Genomic DNA, 24693 nt, shown 5'->3' on the forward strand with positions numbered 1-24693 from the left:
CACACACACACACACACACACACACACACACACACACAAAAACCATGATCAGACTGATTGTGCCTCGGTTTCCTTTCCGGGGGCGGATCCTGCGGTGTTGTACAGATGAGTCTGTCGATGACACACATTGAACTTGGTGTGTCTGAAACTTGAGACCAATGAGTAAAGTAGTCCAGTTTCTCTAGACATCCTCTTACAGTGGAGGCCAAATGTCCATTTATTACTCTGTGCCAGAGCCTTGGCACAGTCTTATTACTGTTTAAATTGCACACACTATTCATCATTTATTGTAGGTGGACTAAAAATGTAACTAGGTAAACCTGAAACCACTTGCTATGACAGTGATGACAACAAACATGTTCATTTCAAACGGTCTTTTATACCCACGCAACATAAAACCGACATCAAATCAAATCAAGTTTATTTATATAGCACTTTGCTGTACACTTTTTAACCAGACAGCATTCTGTTTTTACAACTGATTATCATCATAGTGTGCACTTAATACTGTAGCTTAATCCCTTTACAAACACACACACACACACACACACACACACACACACACACACACACACACACACACACACACACACAAAACACACACACACACACACAAAACCCACACACACACACACACACACACACACACACACACACACACACACACACACACACACACACACACACACACACACACACACACACACATTTATTCATTCAGTTTTAACTTTGCCTTGGGAACTTTTCAACACTGCATATAGTGTTATCAGGATTTTCTCTTAGGTTAAAAAAAAAAAAAAAAAAAAAATCCTCCACACCATGTGGATTGTTGTGGCATGGATTGTTAAAAAACAAGGCAACATGGAAACAAAAAGACAAAATCAAGCAGGTTCAGTTGAATTCTCAGAGCATTTTCAAGTAAACAAAGAAAAATAAATGTAGCATGATGAAGTGGACCCAATAAAGTCATAATGCACATGTTCACATTTGCTTTGTGGTAAAGCCATACACTTAAAGGGCATCGTCTCAGGTCGCAGACAATGTAACCTGTCCCTCATGGCTGCATCGTGTGGAGGTGGAATGTGCTTCCTAGCTTTTTGCCAGCCGCCTGCAGGCTGGGCTCAGTGTTCATCAATCACTCCACATCAGCACACGATGGACCTCGTCAAAGTCCCAGAATCTCCAAAGCGTGATCAAAACACATTCCACTTCCAGGATCGAGAGGCTTCAAATCATTCTGTAGCTCTCAGATGTTCCTGTCGGGAGCAATAAAACATGTGGGCCAGCGGTGGAACCAAGCAGAACACAATAAAACACTTGGCTGATAATCCTCAGCAACATGGCATCACAAAATCCATCAACAGAGAGCCAACGCTTTCAAATGTCATTAAATAACTCACTCGTACTCTGTCTTGTACACAAAAAGACACTGTCACTGCCGAAGGCTCTTGTGCTAACTTTAAAATCACTGAATGTCGAATGCAGCTGTACAAATTGTGGTGTTGTGGCTTGGCAAAAATATGGTTTCTGATGTTGCTATTGAAACCAGCTGGCAGCTTCATCTGATCCAAATCAAAACAGTGTGTATTCACCTTCACCAGACACATGAGGGAATTCAACCTACTTCCCAAAATAGTTTATGATCATCATTCACTATTAGTTTTCCTCAAGAGGCACAAACGAGGAGGACCGTATTTCAGAAACTATTTCCACACTGTCACAAATGCCTGGTGAGGACAGCTAACCGCAGGTACTTGGTATGTTGAAATGTCACAGTTTCACTCACAGAAGCTTCAGATAAACTGTTAAGGCAGGAATTTAGTATGAAATACAAAAAGCTTATCTCAGTGCAGCCACTTACTGTCTATGTAATAAATTCATATACTCTTCAGACACACTTACAAGGCAATGACCTCACTACAATGATTGGAAACCATGCAAATAAATACAGTGAACTTGGTATGCTGAGGCACAGTTGACTCACACTGACTGAAATCAGACAAATTAAATGACACTGTGTGCTACAAAGTTTCTCTATAGTGATAGTCATACAAAGCATTTCATCCGGTTAGCTAATCTTAGCATAAAGACTGGAAACAGCAGCTCTTTCAAACGGTGATAAAAATCAGCCTATCAGCACCTCTAAAGCTAAAAAACAAAATCTAACTTAACCATCAAGGTGTAGTTTCACGGGTGGATACGTGCTGGACTTTTTCTTTGCCAGGAGCAGTTGCCACCAGCAGAGACTCCAGTAAGTCACTGCAGGAAAAAGTCCAGCCATAACCACCTGTGAAAAACTACAACTTGAAATTTTTACACCTCTGTTCTTGTTAGAATGTGCTCATTAGTGAGCTTTAAAAGGGAGCTGGCAGGCGGATTTTGTTACCTTTGGAAAGAGCCAGGCTAGTTCTTTCTCCCCGATTCCTTTCTTTATGCCAAGCTAAGCTAACCAGCTGCTGGCTCAAGCTTCATTTGTACTGTACAGACGTGAAAGTTGTATCAATCCTTTCATCTAAGTCTCTGCAAGAAACGGAATAGCTGTATTACAAAATAAACTGAACTAGACCTTTAATGAGATGCTGCATTGACCTACAAACACAAGACTTCACCTCTGAATCTGTCTCTGCTAGCTTCCAAAAACTAGAGCACATTTTCCCAAAATGAAGCCCCTGGGTGAGAGACTATTTTTCTTAATTAAAGCCCTAGGCTGATAAAGTTTGAGGCTGTCTGATTCAAACAGAACTTAATCTTGTCCATCAAAACAAATTTTATGAAAAAAAAAAAAAAAAAAAAAAAAAAAAAATTAAAAAAACCCCCCCACTATATTCTTCTCACTCATATGTTGGTTATGCTGACATGATTCAGTGTGCTGTATGTGCCTAATGAAGTCAAGTGCAAGATGGCAAATGCAGGCCTACAAAATGCAGAAACTCACATTATACAGTTGTAAGATTAGTGTTCAGAACTCCACACACATCAAATGACTATTAGTCCTCCTTCATGAATCTATTAGTGAAAAACCATCAGAGTGTGTTACGGTTGTTTAACAAAATGTGTAGTAGTGTTGTAGAATGTAGCATATTCCTGTGCTTGAAAATCAAACAGTCACTCATGATCAGGTGCTGATGTAGTAGCTGTCTGCAGCGTCAGTCTGTCCTGATGACCAAAAAGCCAGAAATCGACCGTCGAAAGGCTCTGAAACATATTTGGCAACAACTCCTCTAATCGTCAGCTTCACAGATTGCAGTGAAAAGACACTGCCTCTGCAGTGGCCCACAGAAAGAGCCCATCTCCTGCATCAAGCTCCCACAGGCACTTTATCCATTGAAAGAGAGGCATCTGTATCATACTGTAACGTCTGGAAGACTTGGTGTAAAAAGGCTGCGTCTGTCTGAATTCCTTTCAAAGGGAATTATCAGGGTTGTGGGGGGATTCCAACAGTGCTAACTTTTGGTTCGTTGTCATGCAGGAACACATGTTTTCCACAAAATATTCACAATCAAACAAAAGGAAAATCTCTTGGACTATTTGTGAAAACTTCTCCTCTTGCGAAGTAGCGCACTTAAAGTCGGATTCGCTGGAATTCCCCTTTAACAGCTGGAAACTGGGTTAAGCGTGGAGGAATATTTGTGAGGAAGAGCCAGGTAGAAGGCACTGAGACTTGGTTTCTCCTCCATGCTGCTCCTTCAGATGTGAACTGAAGGCAAAGATGATCTACAAGATTTCGTCGCTGCTCAGTTCATACTTTGTTTACCATGTTGTCACTAGAGTCACCTCTAAAGATTTACTTGTGTAACAGTAGAAATACAGGCAAGCCCTTGGATTACAACTCTACACAAAGTGCCTCCTATGTTGTAATGGGAGGATGGAGTAGCTGTTGTGTCCAGTGAGGTTGTGGTCTGCCTTTGGGGTTGCTAAATACTGAGGACTGGCATGCAGCGTGACTGGGTGTCGCTGTGGTGTGAGGGAGGGGGTCAGTGAGGTATAACAGTTGACTGTGGCGTTGAAATGTTGCTGAGAGCTCAGGAGAGGCTGGCGTGGCACCGGGGAAGTCAGGTCTCAAAGTACTTGTAGATAGCTGTGACATAAGTCATGACACTTTGCCAGTCCGGCCTCTCTGTGTGCACCATCTCATTTATGTCCTGGGTTGGAAAAAGATACAGTTAAGGAGGAAAGATACTGCTAAACTAAACAAAACAACATGATTTCACCATTTGTTTTACTTAACAAGAGCATTCACAATTCATTTGGTGAGTGTGCGTGGAAATAACTGAACCATCTCCATAATAACTGAGAAAACTTCCATTTCTAATGAACTACACAAGTTGTGGCTAAAAGCTTCAGAAGAAATCTAGTTACTGAACCTCGAGTGAAGAATTTGCTTTTTCAAACTACAACTTCTACGTCAAAAAAAAAACCCCATCAGAATCAGAAAAACCTACCTGTCCAATACAAGGCAGATGACATGTCTTTGGCAAGGCTCACACCTAACATTAAAACATACACTGCCTGACAATTTAATCGTTATGAACCAGCCATGATGTCAACCAAGGCTATCCTGTTTACGTATTCAACCCTATAACATGCAGTTTTCCACTTTATTTCCCCTTAAAGGAATAGTTTGACATTTGGGAAATATGCTTACTTGCTTTCTTTCTGAGAGGAGGATGGGTAGATTTATATCACTCTTATATCTATAGGGTAAATGTGAACCTACAGCAGGCAGCCAATTAGCTTAGCTTAGCATAAAGTAAGGAAAAGGGGGGAACAGCTAGCCTGGCTCTGTCGAAAGTTCATAAAAGCCACGTACCAGGAACTCGTGCTCAGTAATTAACATGTTACATCTCATTTATTGAATATTTACAAAAACCTTGTAAAAAAACGTCTAGTTGAGAGTTTTTGAGAGTTATTTGCTGAACTTTGGGATCTCTGGTAGAATTTAAAATAAAGTTCTGAGGGTTTGGCTGCGCACTTTTGGTTTGTAATGATTGACACACCAGCAAGTCAGTGAGGTTTGTGAGGCTAAAAGCAGAATTATGGCTAACACACTGCACTGCAAAACATACTGTAGGTCAGTGCAGGCTAATGATTAGAATGAGCAATGTCAGTGGCTGTAATCTATTTACATAATGACTTAGCAAGGCCTATCAGAAAAGACTAGAGAAAATAATTACTCTACAATCAAGAAAAAAACATAGTGGACAAGCACAGATGTGCGTCAAGCCTAATGCCTTCCAAAAAGGGCAAAGAGAGAGACAAACATCATCTGCGTACATGTTTCTGTAAACATTCCTCAGAGTATACATAATGTCTGAATTAAGGCATTTCAAATCTGACCCAAAGTTACCATGTATTCTTTTGCTAAACTGGGAGCACAGTTAATACATTATTCTGTTTTTACTGTTATTTATATTAATCATAATAAGTTAGTTCATAATGATATAAGGCTTACCAAAGTGCATTTGATGCCCACACTCTCTGCAGCCTGGAAAGCTAAGGTGAAATTTCTCCTCTGAGGAATAGATGAAAGAGTTTAAGTCACACAATGAAACTGTCCAACAAAGAGTAAGGATGGAAGTGTTGATAATTAAAAGTTTGGGGTTTTCCTCTGATCTCCACTTGCCTTCTCTTGGCTAGTGAGCTCCTGGTAGGGGATGTGTGCAGGAAGGTAGGTGTGGAGCACGGCGCAGAAGGCCAGGCCATCGTTCCAGCTGCTGCTGAAGTTTGTGATATCAATGTTCTGAAAAACACAGCGAAACTCCATCTACACTTTGATTTAATGTGACAGAACATTTATAGTGCAGGACAAAAATCGATAGAAGACCAATTTCTGGTCCTTGTCCCACCTAAGAGGGTAAAACATTTTAAGACCAGTCATGACTGTCACTGACAGACATTGTGTATTACAGGCTTTCAACATCGCTTCCAACAATATTATGGTCACAATAAATCAAGTTGTCATGGAACTATTTAAATGATTTAACCTCAAAGAGCAGCAGCTCCTCCTCATGACAGTTCTGGATTTTTAAGTATAACATTACTCATCCGAATGATATTTATCATCTTTTCCACCATCAACTCTCAACTCTCTCTTGATCCAAGGGCAACAACCCCCAGAGGCTATATGTAACTAGATGCTCAAGTCTCCAAAGTGTCACAACTGTAATCTAGATAATACACAATGATTCACAGAAGGCCTCCTGTTTTTTTCAGGTAAGTAACTCACAGGATGTATTAGCTGTAGCACACATCCTGCAGACGACCTTAGGTGCCACAGTAACCATAACTTACATCAGTTAAGAGGCGAAAACATCGCTTCAGTACGGCAAGTGACTCTTGACAAATCTGCTGATTGACATTTAAGTAATTTAAAAGTCATGCTGACATGTGCGGTGACGATAAACGTTTCTGCACACGTCTCAGGAAAGAGACCAAATTGCAGTCATCAGATAAAACCTACCAAAAAAGACCCTATGTATGTGTAACAACGCCACCATCCCACTGGACTGAAACAGAAGGCAGAAAGGACGAGGAAAGAGACGCACCTTGGGTAAAGAGAGTTAACGTTATAATCCTTCAAATTTTCATGAAACCAAACCCCTTTTCTGATACTTCTTGTGGTCAGCATTTTCTCTGCAAAAGCCCTTTAATGTTTTTATATTATACATTACGTTGGTACCATTCTATACAGTGTTTTTTATTGTTAGTGGCAGAGTCCACCACACTTGCGCTGTACTTCAATTGCCTAGCTATGCACAAGGGATACGTAAGAAATCACGCAGCATTTCATTCAGATGTAATGTTTTTGGTGTGATCTCACTGATATCAGCCTCGCTGTTTACCGTTCAAACGCCTAATGCTATGTCAGAGCTGTATTAAGTTACTGCTAATGCAAGCCCAATATTTCCTGCTGTTTCTACTTCAAATTAAAAGAATTCAACTGGTATGTAAACAAAATGCATCTACAAAACAAGAGTGTTTGTTTTGTTTTAAATATTGCAGGGGAGTGATGGAACATGAAGGAGCAGGCACAGTGAGCTGAAGCAAGGTAACCAACTCCTCTTACCGTACACCAATGTTATATGGAAAACTACTCATTCCATATGTTTTAGGAAATCAGGTAACAGTTGCTCATGGCATTATGAAAAAAGGCTGATTATTGACTGACTTCTTTATTAAAAACAACATGATTTTTTTTGGTTGCACTGTAGACAGATGCATCAGTTGCTCCTCTGTTGTATTTCTGAAAAAAATACCGGAACTTTTAGTATTAAACTTCACTTTCTGTTACTATCAGTGACCACTGTTGCTGCCAAATCAACTCAGACTGAAATGTTAAAGATTGTAACTTTTGTGCTGGACCCCACTACGTCATAGTCACAGCTCAGGAAGCTGCTTCAGACTCAGCGCTTGCTCAGGGACAGTTCAGCAGACAGGGTTCAAGATTAGTATTTTCTCACTCTCCAGTTGTTAAATTATTAGCCTCTTAACAATATATACTAGTCAAATAACAAAAATAACAACAATCAGCTCTAATTACTATAAAAGAAAATGTTAACCTCCTTTTCATAAATTATTAATTTTATCTAAACACCCAAACATAATTGATGTCATAAACATCAATTACAAATGTGTAGTCCAAAATGAATAATTCTGTCATAGAACTCATAAACCAGTGGAAGAGAAAACAGTGCTGTCTTTCTGTGATACTGACTGTTTTTGTAGCTCTCCAGACACTGTTTTCTTTGCCTTTACAAAACATCAAGTCATCTTCTTGCTTTTGACAAGAACTGGCGATATGCCACAAAACACAGATTTGAATTGCCTTATTTGATCCAGGCGCATTCATCCTGCCATGATGAAATGAAGGACCTTTTTCTTATTTATCAAAGCCAACTTCTTTAGTTATCACCACTATTTTTAATCAGACTGTGAATCCCCTTTTTACGACCATTTGCTAATGACACTGATACAGAAGGATATGATTGGCTGGCATATGTGAGTGTTACTGACTTTTGTGTCAAATGTAAAAGAGTGTTTCACTGAGTATATTACTGTTTGACTCATTCAGGACCAGAGATATTGTCTTTTTTATCCAATGCTTTCTCCTTCCTTGTCAAAACCTGGTGTCTACAGTACCCACAATATAACTTGACCGCCGGCTTTTTGTTCAGAGCTTTGGGTGAGTTAGCCTCAAGCCGCTAGCCTCAATGATTACCGGGCTACAGAGGTCTGGTAAGCTCACTTCTTTCTAACGCCCCACCCCCCAGATTTTTTTCATTGTCAAACTTGTAGTCTTCGGCCTTCAGAATAAGTTATGGATCTATAAACTTCAGCGTTTAAAATCAGTGGAGGTCCCCTTTCACTATGTTTGTTTTTTTATTGTCAATTATCTGCCCCACTAAAGTAGAGTTATAGACACTTCCAATCAGCTGGTACAAACCAGTGACCGGGCATTAACCTACCTGGTAGCCCTCAGTCTTCTTCTGGCACCACTTTAGCAAAGCATTTCTCTTGGAGCCTCCATACTCTCTGGCCAGTGCTGACAACGGGTCCTTTCTCTCCTCTCTGTAGTAGACACACAGAAGAGACATGTAAGCAAACACTCTACCACAGTTTTAAAAGATTTACTAAATTAGAGAGGCCAACACATTATATGCTAAGCATGCATGCTTACTGAACTAGGAAAGATGACATCATTTGGGCTGTATGCTTTGTCAATAGACCAATCACAACTGAAGAGGTGATGTCACACAAGCAAGTGACAGATTAAAACCACTGATGAGAATGTCAGACACTGACTTTAAACAGGCAGTGTGAGCACAATTGCTGGATAACATGATCCACTTCTACCAATTAGCACCACATAGACGTGAGGCAGTGCTCTCAGAGGAAGTACCTTAGACGGCTGCGTGCTGTGGGGGTGACGGAAGCGGTAGGAGAGGAGGACGACAGGGAGAGTGGAGAGGAGGCTGCACTCATAGCCATCAGGGAGGATGAGGAGGCCCCATCTGAAGCCGACATGTCCCTCTTTATCTCCTCACTGCTCCTGCGGGACACTGCTCAGGAAAGGAGAGAGGATCACAGACTGATTTTTTTTTTTTTTTAACCTAAAATGGAGACTGCTCATAACTTAACTAGCATCTCTAACCTGAGATCGCCTTGGTGGAGTCCATGTTGGAAACCCTCTGGAGGACAGATGGAGGTCGGCTAGCCGAGGTTCCCCTGAGAAGGTGCTCAGCTGCAGATACATCACAGTATTTACATCACATGTGTGTTTCTATAAGGCACTTCCTCTGACATTAGATGTAACGGGGTCAGTATGGAGACACATTCCAGCCCCACGGAGTTCAAAATACCGATACACAAGGCCAACTCACTCAGCAAGAAAAATATAAATCAGAGAAAAATAAACGGAACTTTGGAGGCTGCAGCCAAGTCTGCATGTTCACATGAAACACTTGAACTCATTACTGGTGAGAATCAACTGAGGAAATTTCTCCAGTATGCAGTGGCTTATTAATTTCCCCTTAGCATCCACTCTAGTGTTTAGATGAACTAAAAAATGACGTCAGCGTACAGTAAACCTGCTAACTCTCAACTGCAGGCCTCTGGGGAAACACTGTTTCTTTATTTCTCATGAGAGAGGGGACAGTTAGGATTGTTTACTGTGACAGAAGTATAGCAGAGGACATAGGACTCTGGCATATCCTGTGTGTTACCATTAATTAAGAGTAGAGTATTCTGGCCTTCTATACATTTCTGAGAGCTGCAGTTCTGAAATATACAAAGTGTCATTATTAATTCAGTATATGGAGCGTATGTAAATCATCACGGTTACGGCTGCCTCACCTGGCATGGAGATGTCTGTGTAGCTGGGCCTCTTATCACTCAGTGAGGAGAGCGGCTTGGCTGCTGCAATAGACCCTGTTATGGAGTGTCTCTAAAACGGCAATAAATAACAGTTTTCTGTATTAAAAATGCCATGAATAGTCTGGTTAAGAGAAATACAATATAAAATGTAGCATATGACATTTGTTAATGGTGACACGTTTTGTTTTGTTTTCTTTGACACAGACAACTTAGTGTCTCAAAATTTTCATTTTTTAAAATTTTTTCAGATAATCTAAAGGAATAAATTTTCATTTACTGGTTGATAAAATTCTACTTCCTACTTTTTCAGCTAAATAAAAGATTTTTTAAAACCAGTGGATTGTCTGAAAGAACAACTGTCACAAAGCTACAAACAGCTGTTTTAGCTCGTTCATGAAAAGCCGATGGTTTGGAGATATCTGGTTTTCACAGTAGAACAGATGTAGATGTAGAACTTATGTAGAAAAACAAGGAATCTGAATACATCTCCTTGGGCTGTGGAAAATTATAATGTGCATTTGCCACTATTTTTTGACATTTTGTAGACAATATGATTAAATGAGAAGGGAATCGTCAGATTGATCAATAATGAAAATCATCATTAATTGCAGCACTAAAATTATGAGCATTTTGATGTATTACGATTATTTCACCTGCAAATTATGTTCTGTCATATACACTGCCGGTTCCCAGTGTTACCAGAAAAAGTTAGGTGGACTAATTGCTTTAAATAAATGAATGTCCACTGTGTTCAGTGTACCATCTTATTCCACAGTTCTGCAAAAAGATACTAATTCAGATAATCTGTCATCTCTGATTCACCTGGTAAATCCAAAGTGTGCGTTATTACTAAATCCTAATGTACAAATTAGAGGCATTTCCCCACAGACTAACTTTTCTATAGCCTCTCCCCACTTTATCCAATCATCAAGGTTTGAATATGAAAAATCAAGTCATCCTCAGATTCGAAGCTGTACTCATTTATGTTTTACTTGTACTAATAATTATACAAATATTCATGCAAAATGTGTGTCATAAAGAGGCTTGATGTCTTGTGTTGTTTTAAAAGATGTGCATTGAAGCCAAGACTACTTTCCAAATTATGGACAATAAAGTTCACAACTAACTAACCACTAAAAAAGTGTAGAATGGTAAGGTAACACAGGTGGAAAAAAAAGGAAATTTTAGCAACAAATTCAAACAAAGCCTTCCCTCCTGTACCTGTATGGGTGAAACAGCAGCCGCTGGAGGTGTCTTCATGGGACTGGGGCTCAGGGGGGTGCGTGGGAGCGGGGCAGCCGAGGCTGTTGGAGCCACAGAGGCACCGTTGGAAGTTGGACCTAAGTTAACACGGAGAAGGGACAGTTCATCACAACTGGTTCGGTTTAGTCCTGCGCCACACAAGCAACTAAATAAACTCCTGATGTAATGAACTGCATTAGAAGCCCTGTCTATAAAACATTTCTGTGTACAAATTCTGAGCTAAGAACCAAAGATCAACTAGTGTGCAATTTCTAAGTAAAATACTGCGTGCTAAATAGGATACACCTCTAAATTGTTGGTTTTCCAATTATATCAAATAATAAAATTGAGATCAGCATTCCTATGAATGCCATTTAGTTTTTTCACTCTCTGAAACAGTAATCCACACGCTAGCCTTAAATCAAAGGGCAAAGAGGAGAAATAAGGATTCAGCACTCTATGTAAATAGCTGGAAAGCAATGGGAACAAAGAAAATATAAGTATATATAATTTATATTTTACATTACATACATATTTTACATGATTTCTCAATCTGAGAAATCTGAGCAGTATCAAAGTGAGGAAAGCAGGATATCTTAACATTGTGGGGTACCTTGTGAGGCACTGTCGAAGCTCTTGATGAGTGTTTTGACAGTGGGCGAGGGTTCTGAGGAGGTGGAGGAACGCCGGCTGAGACCCATCCCCTGTCTGAGAGCAGCCAGGTCTCTCTCCACTGCATTCATGTAGTTATACACTCGCCCTCTCTCCTCCTCCTGCCTGGGAAACATACAGTATTCTACTCAGTATGCACACTCAGAGCACCTACGCTGTCAATTTCCACATTATGGTTTGAGAATGGCTCTTACTCAGAAGCTTACATCCTGTTGTAGGGACAATTAAAATCAAATAGGAATTAAAATGTATTATTTGTACTTTTTTCTTTTGCACTGTAAAAGCAACTTCTGAACTGTGAGATTCATCAAGGACAAATAAATGTAACCATGCTACTAAGCATCCAGCATCATAATCAAATAAGCAGTTACATCCCCCCTCTTTTTGTTTAGAAACATAAGACAGACAATGTCAGTGTATCCACTGGAGCTGTTCCAAACATCTCTCTGTAGCTCTTACTTCCGGCTCTTGACCTCATCCAGCTCCTTGCTCAGCTTCTCGTTCTTCTCCTGCGCTTCCTGCAGTCGGCGCCGCAAGTCTCCAATCTCCTCCTGCGCTTCCGACTTGATGTCATTAGCAATGACAACAGCTGTCTGGAGATCAGCCTGGAACTGACGCCACTCCATTGACTCCTCCTGCAGACACGCACGCACGCACGCACGCGCGCGCACGCACACACACACACACACACACACACACACACACACACACACACACACACACACACACACACACACACACACACACACACACACACACACACACACACACAGACAGCAGTAGAGACATGATTTAGGCTAAATCATACATTTGATCATTAAAGCAGTATTGATTACTCTTTTTGGTCACTTGGAGGCAATTTGGCCTGAGACCTGGCTGATGAGAGCGGTGACAGTGGATTAAAACATTTGCGGACTGGATACCAAAACATTGAGCTGAAAGGCCCTAAAAGGTCCGTGGAGGGAAACTGCAAATTCAGGTGATGATTCTCTTTGGGGTTTGTCACTACATTCTTTCACATTACATACTCACTTGATCCATTGCAAATATAACATTTTGATTAACAGCTTTAATTGCCTTGGCTAAATGATGGATATAAACTATAGTGGCCTTCTGTGAATCTAGAAGAGCATCTGCAAATACTTCTCTTCATTGGTTTTATATACTATTTACTGAGTATTAAACTAAAATTGCTGCAGTTCACTTTAGTGTCCACCTTTCTTCTAGTGTATAAGAAGCAAACTAATTTTATGCAAATAGTAATTGACCCGAGTCTGCGCCAGTTCTCAAACAACATTGCACTCCGGTGCAGCACCCTTACCCTCAGTCTGCGGTGAAGAATCTTAATCTCTCTCTCCATGTCGTGCTTCTGGTCCTGCAGCTTCTTCACAGAGTCTGAGATAGGAGGATACATTTTGGTGGTATTAATGCCACCAGTCTAAGTGGACATTGTAGGAAGTTTGACAGACACTGTTTTGCTGGAGATTAAAATATTTGAGTTAGAGAGCATAATAACTGTTCACTCAAACCGTGCCTTAGAAGATGTTGCTTCTGGTTTCACACAACAGGATCTCTAAATGATCATTGGCCGCCTAATACTCAGTGAAAGTTTGGCCATTGGAACAAGTGTGCACTCAGCTTAGTTACAAAGTGCGTTTACAATCCACTTACTCTCGAGGTCTGTGATGATGAGGTTGTCGTGTAGTTTAAGAGCGCGGTGCTGCTCCACCTCATCCTCCAGCTCAAAGATGGTTTCCTTCATGTCGGCGATCTCTGTCTCTTTTTCCTGCAGCTCCACACGCTGCTTCTCCAGTGCGCGCTCCTGCTCGGCCATCTGCTGCTGCACCTGCTCCTGGAAGTCTCTGTATTCCCTGTCCAGCTGCACACACAGGATGAAGAGTATCCTTCATTTAATTATTAACAAGCCATTAGGTAATGAGCTGACTAATGTGCAACAAAGCTTCACCAGTGTCATTTTATAATGAGATATAAAGAGATGTATTGTGTACAGTGTGTGTCTTAATTATATATCAGCATAGTTATCCTCTGTCTAGTGAGGTACAAACAAGGAATGTGTTCCACTCCTTGCTTAAGGTCGACTCTAGAGAACTGACAACTGAATTTGTGACATTTTCAAGGTAAAACCTGGTACTGATCCATCGATAATAAAAGGGACATTCATTTTGGTGACCCAAAAACTCTTGCCTGAGTTCTTGCACCCTAGATTAAAGTTTCATTTAGGTCAAGCACCTATTTATCATCTTTAACCCACACACTGTCTGTGTACTAGCCTCTAATTTTAAATCTCAAGTTCTCTTTAAGGCCTCAAGTTTGAACTGACCTTACTGAAAGTCTCCTGCAGCCTGTTGAGTTCACTGTGGGCTTGTTCCAGCTCTTCCTGCATCTTTGCAGCCTTGGCCTCAGCCTCCTCTTTCCCCAGTCTTACACCTTCCAGCAGCTGGCAGATGTCATTTTTGTCCCCCGCAGTATGAAGAGAGTATAGCTCAGCCACCCTCTGCCTCTCCTGGTCCAGCTGGGCTCTGCAGCGGCTCAGCTCCGCCTGGTCATTGCTCACTGCTGCCTTGTACTCCTCAAGTGCAGCTGCCATGGCAGTCCGATCCTGTCGCTCTGATTCCATGATGCGCTCCATCTGGTGGTTCCTCTCCTTCAGCGCTCCGATCATCTCCTGGGCCTCAGCGTTGTCCTGTTCAGCCATCTTTAATGTGTTGGACAGGTGTTGCTGCACCCCCAGCAGCTGCTCTCTCTCAAAGCGGGCATTATCTGCCAGGTCTGCGTAGCGCTGCTCCAGCTCCATGTAGCGGCCACTCTTGATGTCCTCCTCTAGCACATACGATATATGATGCTCATCCAGCAGAGAACGCAGATACTCGATCTGGCGACCATAGATCTCCAGCTTGTCGCTCTGCTGGCACAAGGAGTCCATGAGGATCACCTTCTCCTCGCCGAGCCGCTCATTCTCCCCATTTAATTCCTGGGTGATTTGCTGCAGGTCAGCCAGCTCCTGTAGCGTGGCCTGGAGCTCCTCCGCAGTGCTGTGCTGATTCTCTTCCATCTGGTGGATGCGCTCCGTCAGACAGGCCACTGACACCTCACTGGCATTGCCGCTGCTGCCCCTCCGTGAGCGCTCCCTGCTGGGTGCACACTCCGACTCAGATGATGAGGAGGCTCCAGAGGGGGCATCCAGAGCATCATCACTGGAGGTGACAGCCTGGTAGACCTCACTAGATTCACTGTCAAGGTTGTCCACTGAGCCTCCATGCTGGTGACCTGTGAGCAGATCCTCCAAAGAGCCCGGGGCAGATCCTTCCACTGAGGAGGTCAGTGTACCTGTGCCTCCACCATCACTCTGCCCACTGCCTGCTGCCAGGTGGTCTGGGCTCAGGGAAGCACAGTTGAACAGCTTGTCAGAGCCGTCCAGCCTCTGCTCCAGAGAGAAGCCCAGTGCATTAAGCCGGTCTTTCAGCATGCGGTTCTCACTCTTTAGTAGGTTGAGCTCCTCTCTAATGGCCTGGTTCTGCTCTTGTAAGAGAATCAGAGTGGACTCCACATCAGCTGCTGTGATGGCTGTAACCTGAGGCTTCTCTTCCTCCCCAGCTTCTTCCTGCATTGGCGCTTCTTTCCCTCCCAAACCAAGCTGGGCCCTCATGTCCCTCAGCTCACTGCGCAGGTGTAGGATCTCCACATCTTTGCTTTTAGCCAAACCCAACAGGTCTTTTACTTTAGCTTCCAAAGCCACCTTATCACTGATCTGGCCGTCTGATTTAGACTTGCTCATACGGCCCTCAGACTCTGTTAGGATCTGGCTGCGGGAGCGTTTCCCTGAGGCCACATCCCCAGCTACAGTCCCTGATACTAACTGCTTCTTAGCAGCTGATGTCCTTGATGTCCGAAGACGGTCTCGTGATGAATTTGGCTCCTTGGAAGTCGAGGATGTCGTACGCTTGGATGAAGTACCTGATAAGAGAGGAAAAGGTCATTTTTACATTTCTAGTGAAACAACATAACAAAATATGAAATTAATATCTAGGAGTGAAATTTTAGATATACCTGATGTAGTCTTTGGCTTGCTGTCTAGGTTGTTAGCACTAGTCCCAATGGAGGCCGTCCTCTTGGTCTTGGAAACAGCACTACTTGATGCAGGATTCCCTCCGGCCATAACTGCTAAAAGATCATCATTGCTTTTCACCTGAAAGCACAAACATTCAACACATTCACTTACAAACAAGAAAATGAAATCAAATTCCAGCACGGCAAAGCAGTGACATGTATCAGCTGCTAAATGGTCCTTCACATGCTGATTCTTACCTTAGACAGAGGTGCTGTGGTGCTGGTCTTGGCTGCAGGCTTTCCGGTGCCAGCGGTGGCCGCGGCGTCAGCCTTTCCTCGATCTCCACTCGCCTTACTCACCGCCGGCCGGACTGATTTCTTCATACTGAGCTCTCTGATGCTGATACATTTACAGCTCAATCTGTGCGCACAGGAGGCAGGACAAAGGTAATGTATGTCAGCGTGCATAGTGATAGCTCCAGTTTTCCATGGAGGGGGAATTCTTTCCACAGAGGCTGTTCCCTAAACACTAGAAAACACTGAGACCACATTGAATAGCTAAGCACTTCTAGAGATCTCTGTCAGTCTCTTTGATTTTAAGTTTATTTAAGATAGTTGGTGTTTGGGTGGCAGTGGATAATTCTGCCTTTGCTCCAGGTCTCTACAATGATACGTTTATGTAGATATTGTAGTTTAAAATGTTGTTTATTCATATTTTCATCATGCATACTTGCAATTGAAATAATTTTGTCTTCATTGCAGTTACATTTGGTAGCTGTTAAGGCAGCTGTAGGACCACCCCAGATATAGGAATGCAAGATAAACAGTGAACTACAGGCTTCCACAGGTCAACCAATGCCTCCACTAGATGGCTGTCATGTGTTTGTGATAATTCACTCAGTGTAGCCTAGCAGCTCTGGGGCTACAACAATGATGACACTGATAAAGACATAGTTTAATCTATGTGGGTGGTTGCTGCAATCTGTATATATTTATTTGTGGAAAGAATTTGGTCTCACAGTTTACACCTTAGCACAGACAAAGATGGGCAACAAAGGGTTTTTTTCTAGCATTGCGCAGAATGATCAGCAGAGCCAAAAAAGGAGAAGTAGATTCCCTCACAGATCAAAGTCGAAGCTCTAACCGTTACAACTGCTGTCATATTTTGTGAGGCAAAAATGTGAGTCTGTTAGTCTGTTACTAGCCAACCGCTCTGATGCACTGCATTTCATCTTGCACTGCCAAGGAAATCATTTAGTGCCATGTTTGTTCAGGATGTATTCATACCAATTCACAATCACCTTTATTCTGTTTAAACAATCTGACGACCTAGAAAAGAATCCTAATAGCAATTTAATGAAAGCAAATTCTTGATTTCTTTGGCGGGGTATGATTTAAAATGTATACTGAATTAATAAAACATGATACAAAAATATTCTCTCAAACAAATGAAGCACTTATAACTATGTTGAAGTTATCCATTGCAATTTTGCCAATAAACTGTTCATTTGGCAGTGGAGAAGGTGTTGAAACTGGCTGTAACATTATGGCATTATTATTCATTATTCAGTATTGTTCACGTGTGTTCAGGCCTGAAGAGACCATGACTTGATGCCACGATAGCAAGAAAAGTGATTTGGGACATAGCTGGAGACAAAGAGTAAGTACTTTAGCATAGATTTGGATGTCTTGGAGTTCTTGTAAGAGGAAAAAGTGAGCTAAAGTGATTTATTATACACAGGAAACCCAGCTACAATCTGTTTCTGAGTGAGTGCTCTGTTGTTTTCCTGAGCAGAAGTCTTTTGTTTGGTTATGGAAATAAATATAATCAGATATCAGCATTAAATCAGACTTTAAATAGAACACTGTGAGAGGCCGACTATTGTATTATAGCAGGAGCATAAATGTTTAGACAGTTCATTGACTGAAACCTTTCCTTGAATCTTAGATAAATAAATACACACAAAAAAATGAATCAACAATTTCAAATCTGATACAGCTGGAGCAGGGGGAGATCTGCACACAATAGCTGCCACATGCTGTGTACTTTCTCTTTGCTGATACTTCCAGAGAATCCAAAATAACCTGCTACCAAACCACACGTGCACTTACCTCAAAAACAAATACTTTACTAATAGATTTCAGCTGCGTTTCCCATGTACAGGTGTTACTTTAAATCTGTCATCCTGCACCGAACCTTCTTCTTCAGCGCACAGAATCCTCGAAGTGATTCATTTTTCTCTTTTCAAGACTACGTTTATTGGGCTTGTTATTAATGTCGGGTTAACCTTTGCCTCCAGTTTCATAGATGCTGAGAGTTTAGCAGTACCCACTTCATATAACCAAACCACAAAAACACACACAGCCCTGGCCTTTAGGAAGAGTTATGAAGTCTGATTACACGTACAGATACAAATGTGGGGTTTTTTTTCCAAGTTGAAGAACTTGAAATCTTTACTCAAAATAACATGCTTACAAAAGCTGTACAGCTACAAAAATATGTGTCACATACCATCAGACCATAGACAGTTATCTGTAAGTATACAAAGAGCCACACAAAAACAAAAGAATCAATCCTCCTGCCTTATATGGAGGAAAAGGCAAAAAATGTGTCCCAGCTGGTTAGACTATGCAGCTCTGTGGCTCTTGGTGCAGAGGTATATTATATTTAAATGAGAAAACTGTACTGCAGACCAATGGTTACAATACAAACTCAATTTCAACATAATACTCAGAAGCATATTATTTTTATGCAGCTTATCTCCAGTCAGTGTCCTTTGCTAAGTTTAAAGTTTTTATATGCATCTTCATTCACGCTGGCCTAACCTTATTTGGAGGCTTTATGTCGTGGCCATTCTTACAGTTTATCACTACATCTTGGCCAGACCAATACATTACATGTTGACAGGTTGTCTTAAGTTGTTTATGCACTGGAGCTATAAATAACTGCCTGGAAAGCTTTTGTTGTGTTTCAGTCTGCCATGACCAGCACTTTTACTACTCTGCTTTGCATGCCTCTCACAAAGTGAAGCTGAAATGTTTAGTCAATTAATCAATTAGTTTACAGGCAATAAATTAATCATCAACTATTTTGATAATAATTAATTTCTTGAGCAATTTTTTCAATGGTGTTTTTTTTTGTCATATGAGATAGTAAACTGAATATCTTAAGGTTTTATAAAGTGTTGGTCAGATAAAACAAGCAATTTGATGGTATAAGCCTTGGTTTTAGGAAATTATAGTGAGCATTTTCTACCATTTTACAGACCAAATGATTATTCAAGAAAATAATCAGCAGACTAATCAGTAATGAAAATAAACATATTATCAGTTGCAGCCCTGATACAAACCCTTTCGGCACAAAAAAAACAAACAAAGAAAGTTCAAAATGTGTAACAGGTCAACTTCATACTGTCTGCCATTAAGCAAGTTAGCTTCTCCAGCCTGAAATACAGGAAAATAATACGACTCAGCTTGTTATATTACATTATATTATATATAAATAAATTAAATATTACAGTAGTGCTTTAATGAGCTTATTCTTAATACCCAACGCTTACGATATCATGGTTTGAAATGTAAGTCATCAGGACACTTTTTTATATTACCTCTCTATCTCATCTGTCTTTACACACATAACTATGTATTGTTAGTGTTTAGTATTTGTATCTCTATATGCATCCATTTGTCCATAACGTTTCAATTGTGCAGGGCGTTTTCCCTGAGTACTGACATGAGCTCTGAACAACTAGTCAGTTTTCTGAATAGCTGAATGTGTGTCAAAGCACATGTCTGAAACAGAGAGCTGCTAGCTAGAGCGCAACCCTTTTCATTGGATCTGAATAGACATGGGAGCGCAGGCTGGGGACCAACAGAGCAGTTAAATGGGGCAGAGTCAGCTGCCTTTTCTTTCACTCTCCCAATCTGCAAAATAGTATGCACTTTACCATGTAGGTCTACATGACCTACGGCAGGAAAGCCATTTTTGAGCCTTTTAAAACAATGATTCATGTATACACTTAGGTCCATGCGTATTTGGACAATGACACAATTTTCGGAATTTTGCATCCGTACACCACCACAATGGATCTGAAACAAAGCAATCAAGATGTGATTGAAGTGTAGACTTTCAGCTTTAATCGAAGGGGATTTAACAAAAATATCACATTAACCGTTTAGGAATTAAAGCCATTTTTATACATGGTCCCTTATTTTCATAGACTCAAAAGTAATTGGTCAATTGATTGACAATCAGTCTCATGGCCAGATATGGCCTGTTCCCTCATTATTTCATGAAAAATGAAGCAGATAAAATGTCTGGAGTTGATTCCAACTGTTGAATTTGCATTTGGTGGCTGTTCATTGGAACTCTCAATATACGGTCAGAAGAGGTGTTGATGCAAATGAAGGAGGCCATTATTAGGCTGAAAAAACAAAACAAACCTATCGGACAGATGGAAGAAACTTTAGGAGCGTCCAAATCAACAATCTGGTACATTCTTAAAAAGAAGGAATGCACTGGCGAGCTCGGCAACACCAAAAGGCCTGGAAGACCACGGAAGACAACTAAAGTGGTGATGATTGCAGAATTCTTTCCTTGGTGAAGGAAAAACCCTTCACAACATCTGGCCAGGTCATGTACACTCTCGAGAAGGCAGGCGTATCATTGTCAAAGTCTACAATCAAGACACGCCTTCATGAATGTAAATACAGAGGGTTTACCACAAGGTGCAACCACTGGTAACACTGCAGAAAAGACCAGATCAGACTTTGCCAGAAAAACATCCAAAAAAGCCTGCCCAGTTCTGGAACAAGATTCTTTGGACAGATGAACCAAGAATGACTTGCACCAGAATGATGGGAAGAGAAGATTAGGGACAAGGAAAGGAACGGCAAAGCATACCACATCCTCTGTCAAAAATGGAAGATGGGCATGTATGGCTGCCAATGGAACTGGGTCACTGGTGTTTATTGATGTTGTGACTGCTGATAGAAGTAGCAGGATGAATTCTAAAGCGTATAGGGCTATAGTATCTGCTCAGATTCAGACAAATGCTGCAAAACTGATAGGACGCTGCTTCAAAGTACAGATAGATAATGACCCAAAGCATATTGTGAAAGTAACCCAGGGGCTTTTCACTTACTGAAGACAAAACTGAGGGCAGAAAGATCCACAAACAAGCAGCAACTGAGGTGGCTGCAGTGAAGGCCTGGAAAAGCATCTCAAGGGAGGAAACTCAGCATTTGGTGATGTCCATTGGTTCAAGGCTTCAGGCAATCATAGACTGCAAAGGATTTTTGTCAAAAATAATTTTCATTATTTTTCATTTTCATTAAAAATAATCCTTATATTTATAATTATGTTTGTTTCTCCAATTACTCTGAGCCTCTGAGAATTAGGGACCATGTATAAAAATGGCTGTAATTCCTAAACAATTGATGTAATATTTTTGTTAAACCCCTTAAATTAAAGCTGAAAGTCTACACTTCAATCCCATCTTGATGTATTCATTTCAGATCCACTGTGGTGGTGTATAGAGGCAAAATTACAAAAATTATGTCATGGTATATATCTATATATCTATATCTATATCTATATCTATATATATATCTATATCTATGTATATATCTCTATATATATATATATATCTATATCTATATATCTATATATATATCTATATTTTTTTTTCTATATATATATATATATATATATATATATATATATATATCTCCAAAATGTATACACACTAGCACTCTCAGTTGGTTCAGTTTGAAAAATTTAGTCTAAACGAGATGTTCTTCTCACAGTACTGCAGTTTACACCAACATCTGTGATGAATCATATTGTATCAAAACAATGCTGTCTGTTTGAAACAGAAAAACAACTTTTCTGGTGACTCCATGTCACTGGGCTTACTGTTCATGACATTGTGATGTATTCTGGTTTAAATATAGCTAAAATCTTTGATAAACAGCACAGAAATGAAAAGCCATAGTCTGTCAGGTTTTTCTGACACTGGCAGACATTTTCTTAAATATTAGCAAAGGTGATTTGTTGCTAACTGCATAAATCTGCTAAAGAGGAATGGTGATTGTTGGATTAATATTCAGAATCTACAACATATAAGTGACCTATTAAATATAAAATATATATATATTACATTTTATCTGTTAGGCGATGCCATGAGAGGTAGGAGGTTGTCAAGGGAATTATTTACATGTGAAAAACAAAAACTTAAATAAAATTGTTCTGTGCTGCATAATATACGCTGCTCCACACTAGGCCAACAGCCAATACCACACGTCCTGATTCAAATTAAACTGAGCTACAGTATTTGATTTCAGTGTTAATGAATACAATGGATCCGATCCAAGTCTGACCAAGGGAACAAATGTGCGTTGTGTTCCTTTACAGACAGCTGAACAAAAGCATGCCACTGCGACTGAGGACCAAGAAGAAACAGTCTAGGAAGAAAAGGAGGTGGGGGTAGTAGTGGTCTAGTAACTCATAAATACCCCATTCCCTGCTCTCCTTCCTTATTCATGCTTTAACTGTGGGGAGGCACTTCCTTGACATAACATCAGCTTCCTGTGGTGGCGTCTCCAGTAAGGGGAAAAAAAGTAAACCCTACAAGGGTGACTGTGTGTATAAGGACAAGCAGGCACCAGTCTGCAAGAGACAGAGCAGACATTGTCAAGCCTTGAGCCTTCAGGTAAAAGACAATCGCCAATTTCAGTATTTCAATGCTACTACAACATGCTGATAAAAATTAAGGATCATTGACGTAAATGCCCCGATATATTAACCTCTTTGCCACCTTTGACATCATTAGCATCAACCTGGCAGTGTAGAGCAAGGCCATCCACAGCATTAATATTTGTATAAGTAAAGACTTTATTGACCTATGGTGTGAATGTGAGGTATTCTTCTTTCTTTCCCCTTGTTCAATGTCACTTGGGGGAAAATGTTCAAAGACTGGAGAGTTTCCCCCAAAATATTTTTCTAAAAGCAATTTAACGATAAGGTACGGCCAAGTAGGAAGACCTCATAAGTCTCTTGGAAATTGATTAAAGAGTGGGCTGTGAAATATTGCTCTGTCCAATCCATTCCAGGAAAGCTGGGAACATCTGTCACCTCTGGTTAAACACGATAATATTGAATGACGTGAGTAGGCGACAGAGGGTTGGATTTAGTAAGACACACACAGAGGTAGGAGCCCTGCAATAGTAAGCCGTTTGGGCCAGCCAAAACGCATGACAAGCTGTATCATCAGTTCACTGTTGATTCTTCTCAGGGGGTTGACAAATTTACATTGTTCTTGGTTACACCTACATTAGCAACACCACGGCTAACGTTAGCCCAAACAGTGTCTTGTTCAGTTACACAAGTACATACTTTAACAACCAAACCTTTTAGGAAATGACAACTACGCCACTCTACGGAGTAAGCAACCGGCGGTACTATCATGTTAGAGACCAAATGGCAACTTTAAACCAAAGTGATAAACCAGCTAGCTAGTTAGCTTTGAGGTCAGGCACGCAGGGAATTTCAGTAATTTCACTTCCTATTTGGCCACACGCTTTCAAAACAAAAGCACTAAAAGCTAGTAACGTACGCACAACCCTTCATCAACTTTCACTGAAAAATATTTATATAGAAACTCTGATAAACCGAGATAATTTGCACATAGAGTGAAAATAAGGGTTTATCAGAGAAGACACAAACCACACAATGTTTCTTTTATTAAGGATATTTAAAGCCAGGTGAAAAAGATATTCTCAGTTTTACAGGGCTCTACATTCAAAGTCAATGAAGACCTATCAGAATGATTTTCAAATACTTATCTTCTAAGAGGTGCAGAGTACTAGCCAGACTAAAAGTCTGCCCTCATGTTTTGTTTTAGAAACCAGACTCCAGAATAAAAAGAGATTGTAGGCGACTAATTTTCAGCCGACTATAACATTATTGCTGTTTATATTGCCTTCGCCATAGGAAAACAAGCTCAATTCAGTAACAACTTTGGTTAAAAAAGAAAGAAAGACGGTTATGTTAACGCATGTTAAATGGTGAGGGTAATTGAGACTGCAGTCAACACATCATACAGACTTATTTTGAAATAATCCATGGTACAGGTCCAAGTGAATTTTACTGACTTGACAGCTGGACTAAAATCTGGTTTGAGGGTTGAAACAATAACTATCATGTTATTTTAAAAAAACTAAACTAACATAGCAAGTCTGCGTAGTCAACGTTACTTTAGCGTGGGTTTGTGTGTGTTGTTTTTCGGTCAGTTATTTTACCTCAGCTGTCAGTAAGCAATAACAAAGCTTAAGGTGGCTAAGGCTATCGTCAGGCTAACAATGTTAGCATAGCCGGCAAAGAGACAGCGCTCTGTCAGTAAGATGAAAAAATATTCATACCTGAGGTTCTGCTAATTTTTCATCTTAGAGAGATTAATAAAAGTCCGATAAACGTCCATTTGCGGTCGCTAATAGGTCGCTAATCCCACAATTCGAGACGCCAGCAGGCAGCATCGGTTTCGGATGTCACCTCTTTTCTGTTGGCAGCAGCCGGATGATTCACTGCCCCCCTCCTCTGGTTGCATCACCTCAGCATCACCCTCCACACAGGAGGCACAGTTCACTGCCTCCTGGATGTTAACACATCCACTGGGTCATTCACTGTTGTCTCCAAATCAACATGACTATGTCGGGGGGGAAACATTCAGCATAAATCCAAAGTTTGTGAACATTTTTGTGTTTAGGTTTTACATTTGCATGCTCATCCCCGTCTTCACCGGCCCTAGACTGAGCAATTTTAGCCATGTTTGCTCTACT

At 40.8% G+C, this 24693-nt stretch overlaps 1 protein-coding gene across 1 annotated transcript; it reads right to left on the bottom strand.

The window, feature by feature from the left end:
- Positions 1-2821: 2821 nt before the first annotated feature.
- specc1la (sperm antigen with calponin homology and coiled-coil domains 1-like a) lies at positions 2822-24439 on the bottom strand. The gene is made up of 16 exons (XM_040156478.1): positions 24277-24439; positions 16114-16276; positions 15856-15994; positions 14129-15762; positions 13459-13666; positions 13109-13182; positions 12247-12422; positions 11729-11892; positions 11095-11213; positions 9853-9943; positions 9152-9241; positions 8900-9059; positions 8466-8568; positions 5624-5740; positions 5453-5512; positions 2822-4142 (listed from the first exon to the last, which is right to left on the bottom strand). Exons 2-16 carry the CDS (start codon positions 16237-16239, stop codon positions 4053-4055), a joined length of 3351 nt encoding a protein of 1116 aa, XP_040012412.1. The 5' UTR covers positions 16240-16276; positions 24277-24439; the 3' UTR covers positions 2822-4052.
- Between the last annotated feature and the right edge of the window lie 254 nt (positions 24440-24693).

The sequence above is a fragment of the Xiphias gladius genome, chromosome 19 (assembly GCF_016859285.1).
Source record: "Xiphias gladius isolate SHS-SW01 ecotype Sanya breed wild chromosome 19, ASM1685928v1, whole genome shotgun sequence".
Lineage (NCBI taxonomy): Eukaryota > Metazoa > Chordata > Actinopteri > Istiophoriformes > Xiphiidae > Xiphias > Xiphias gladius.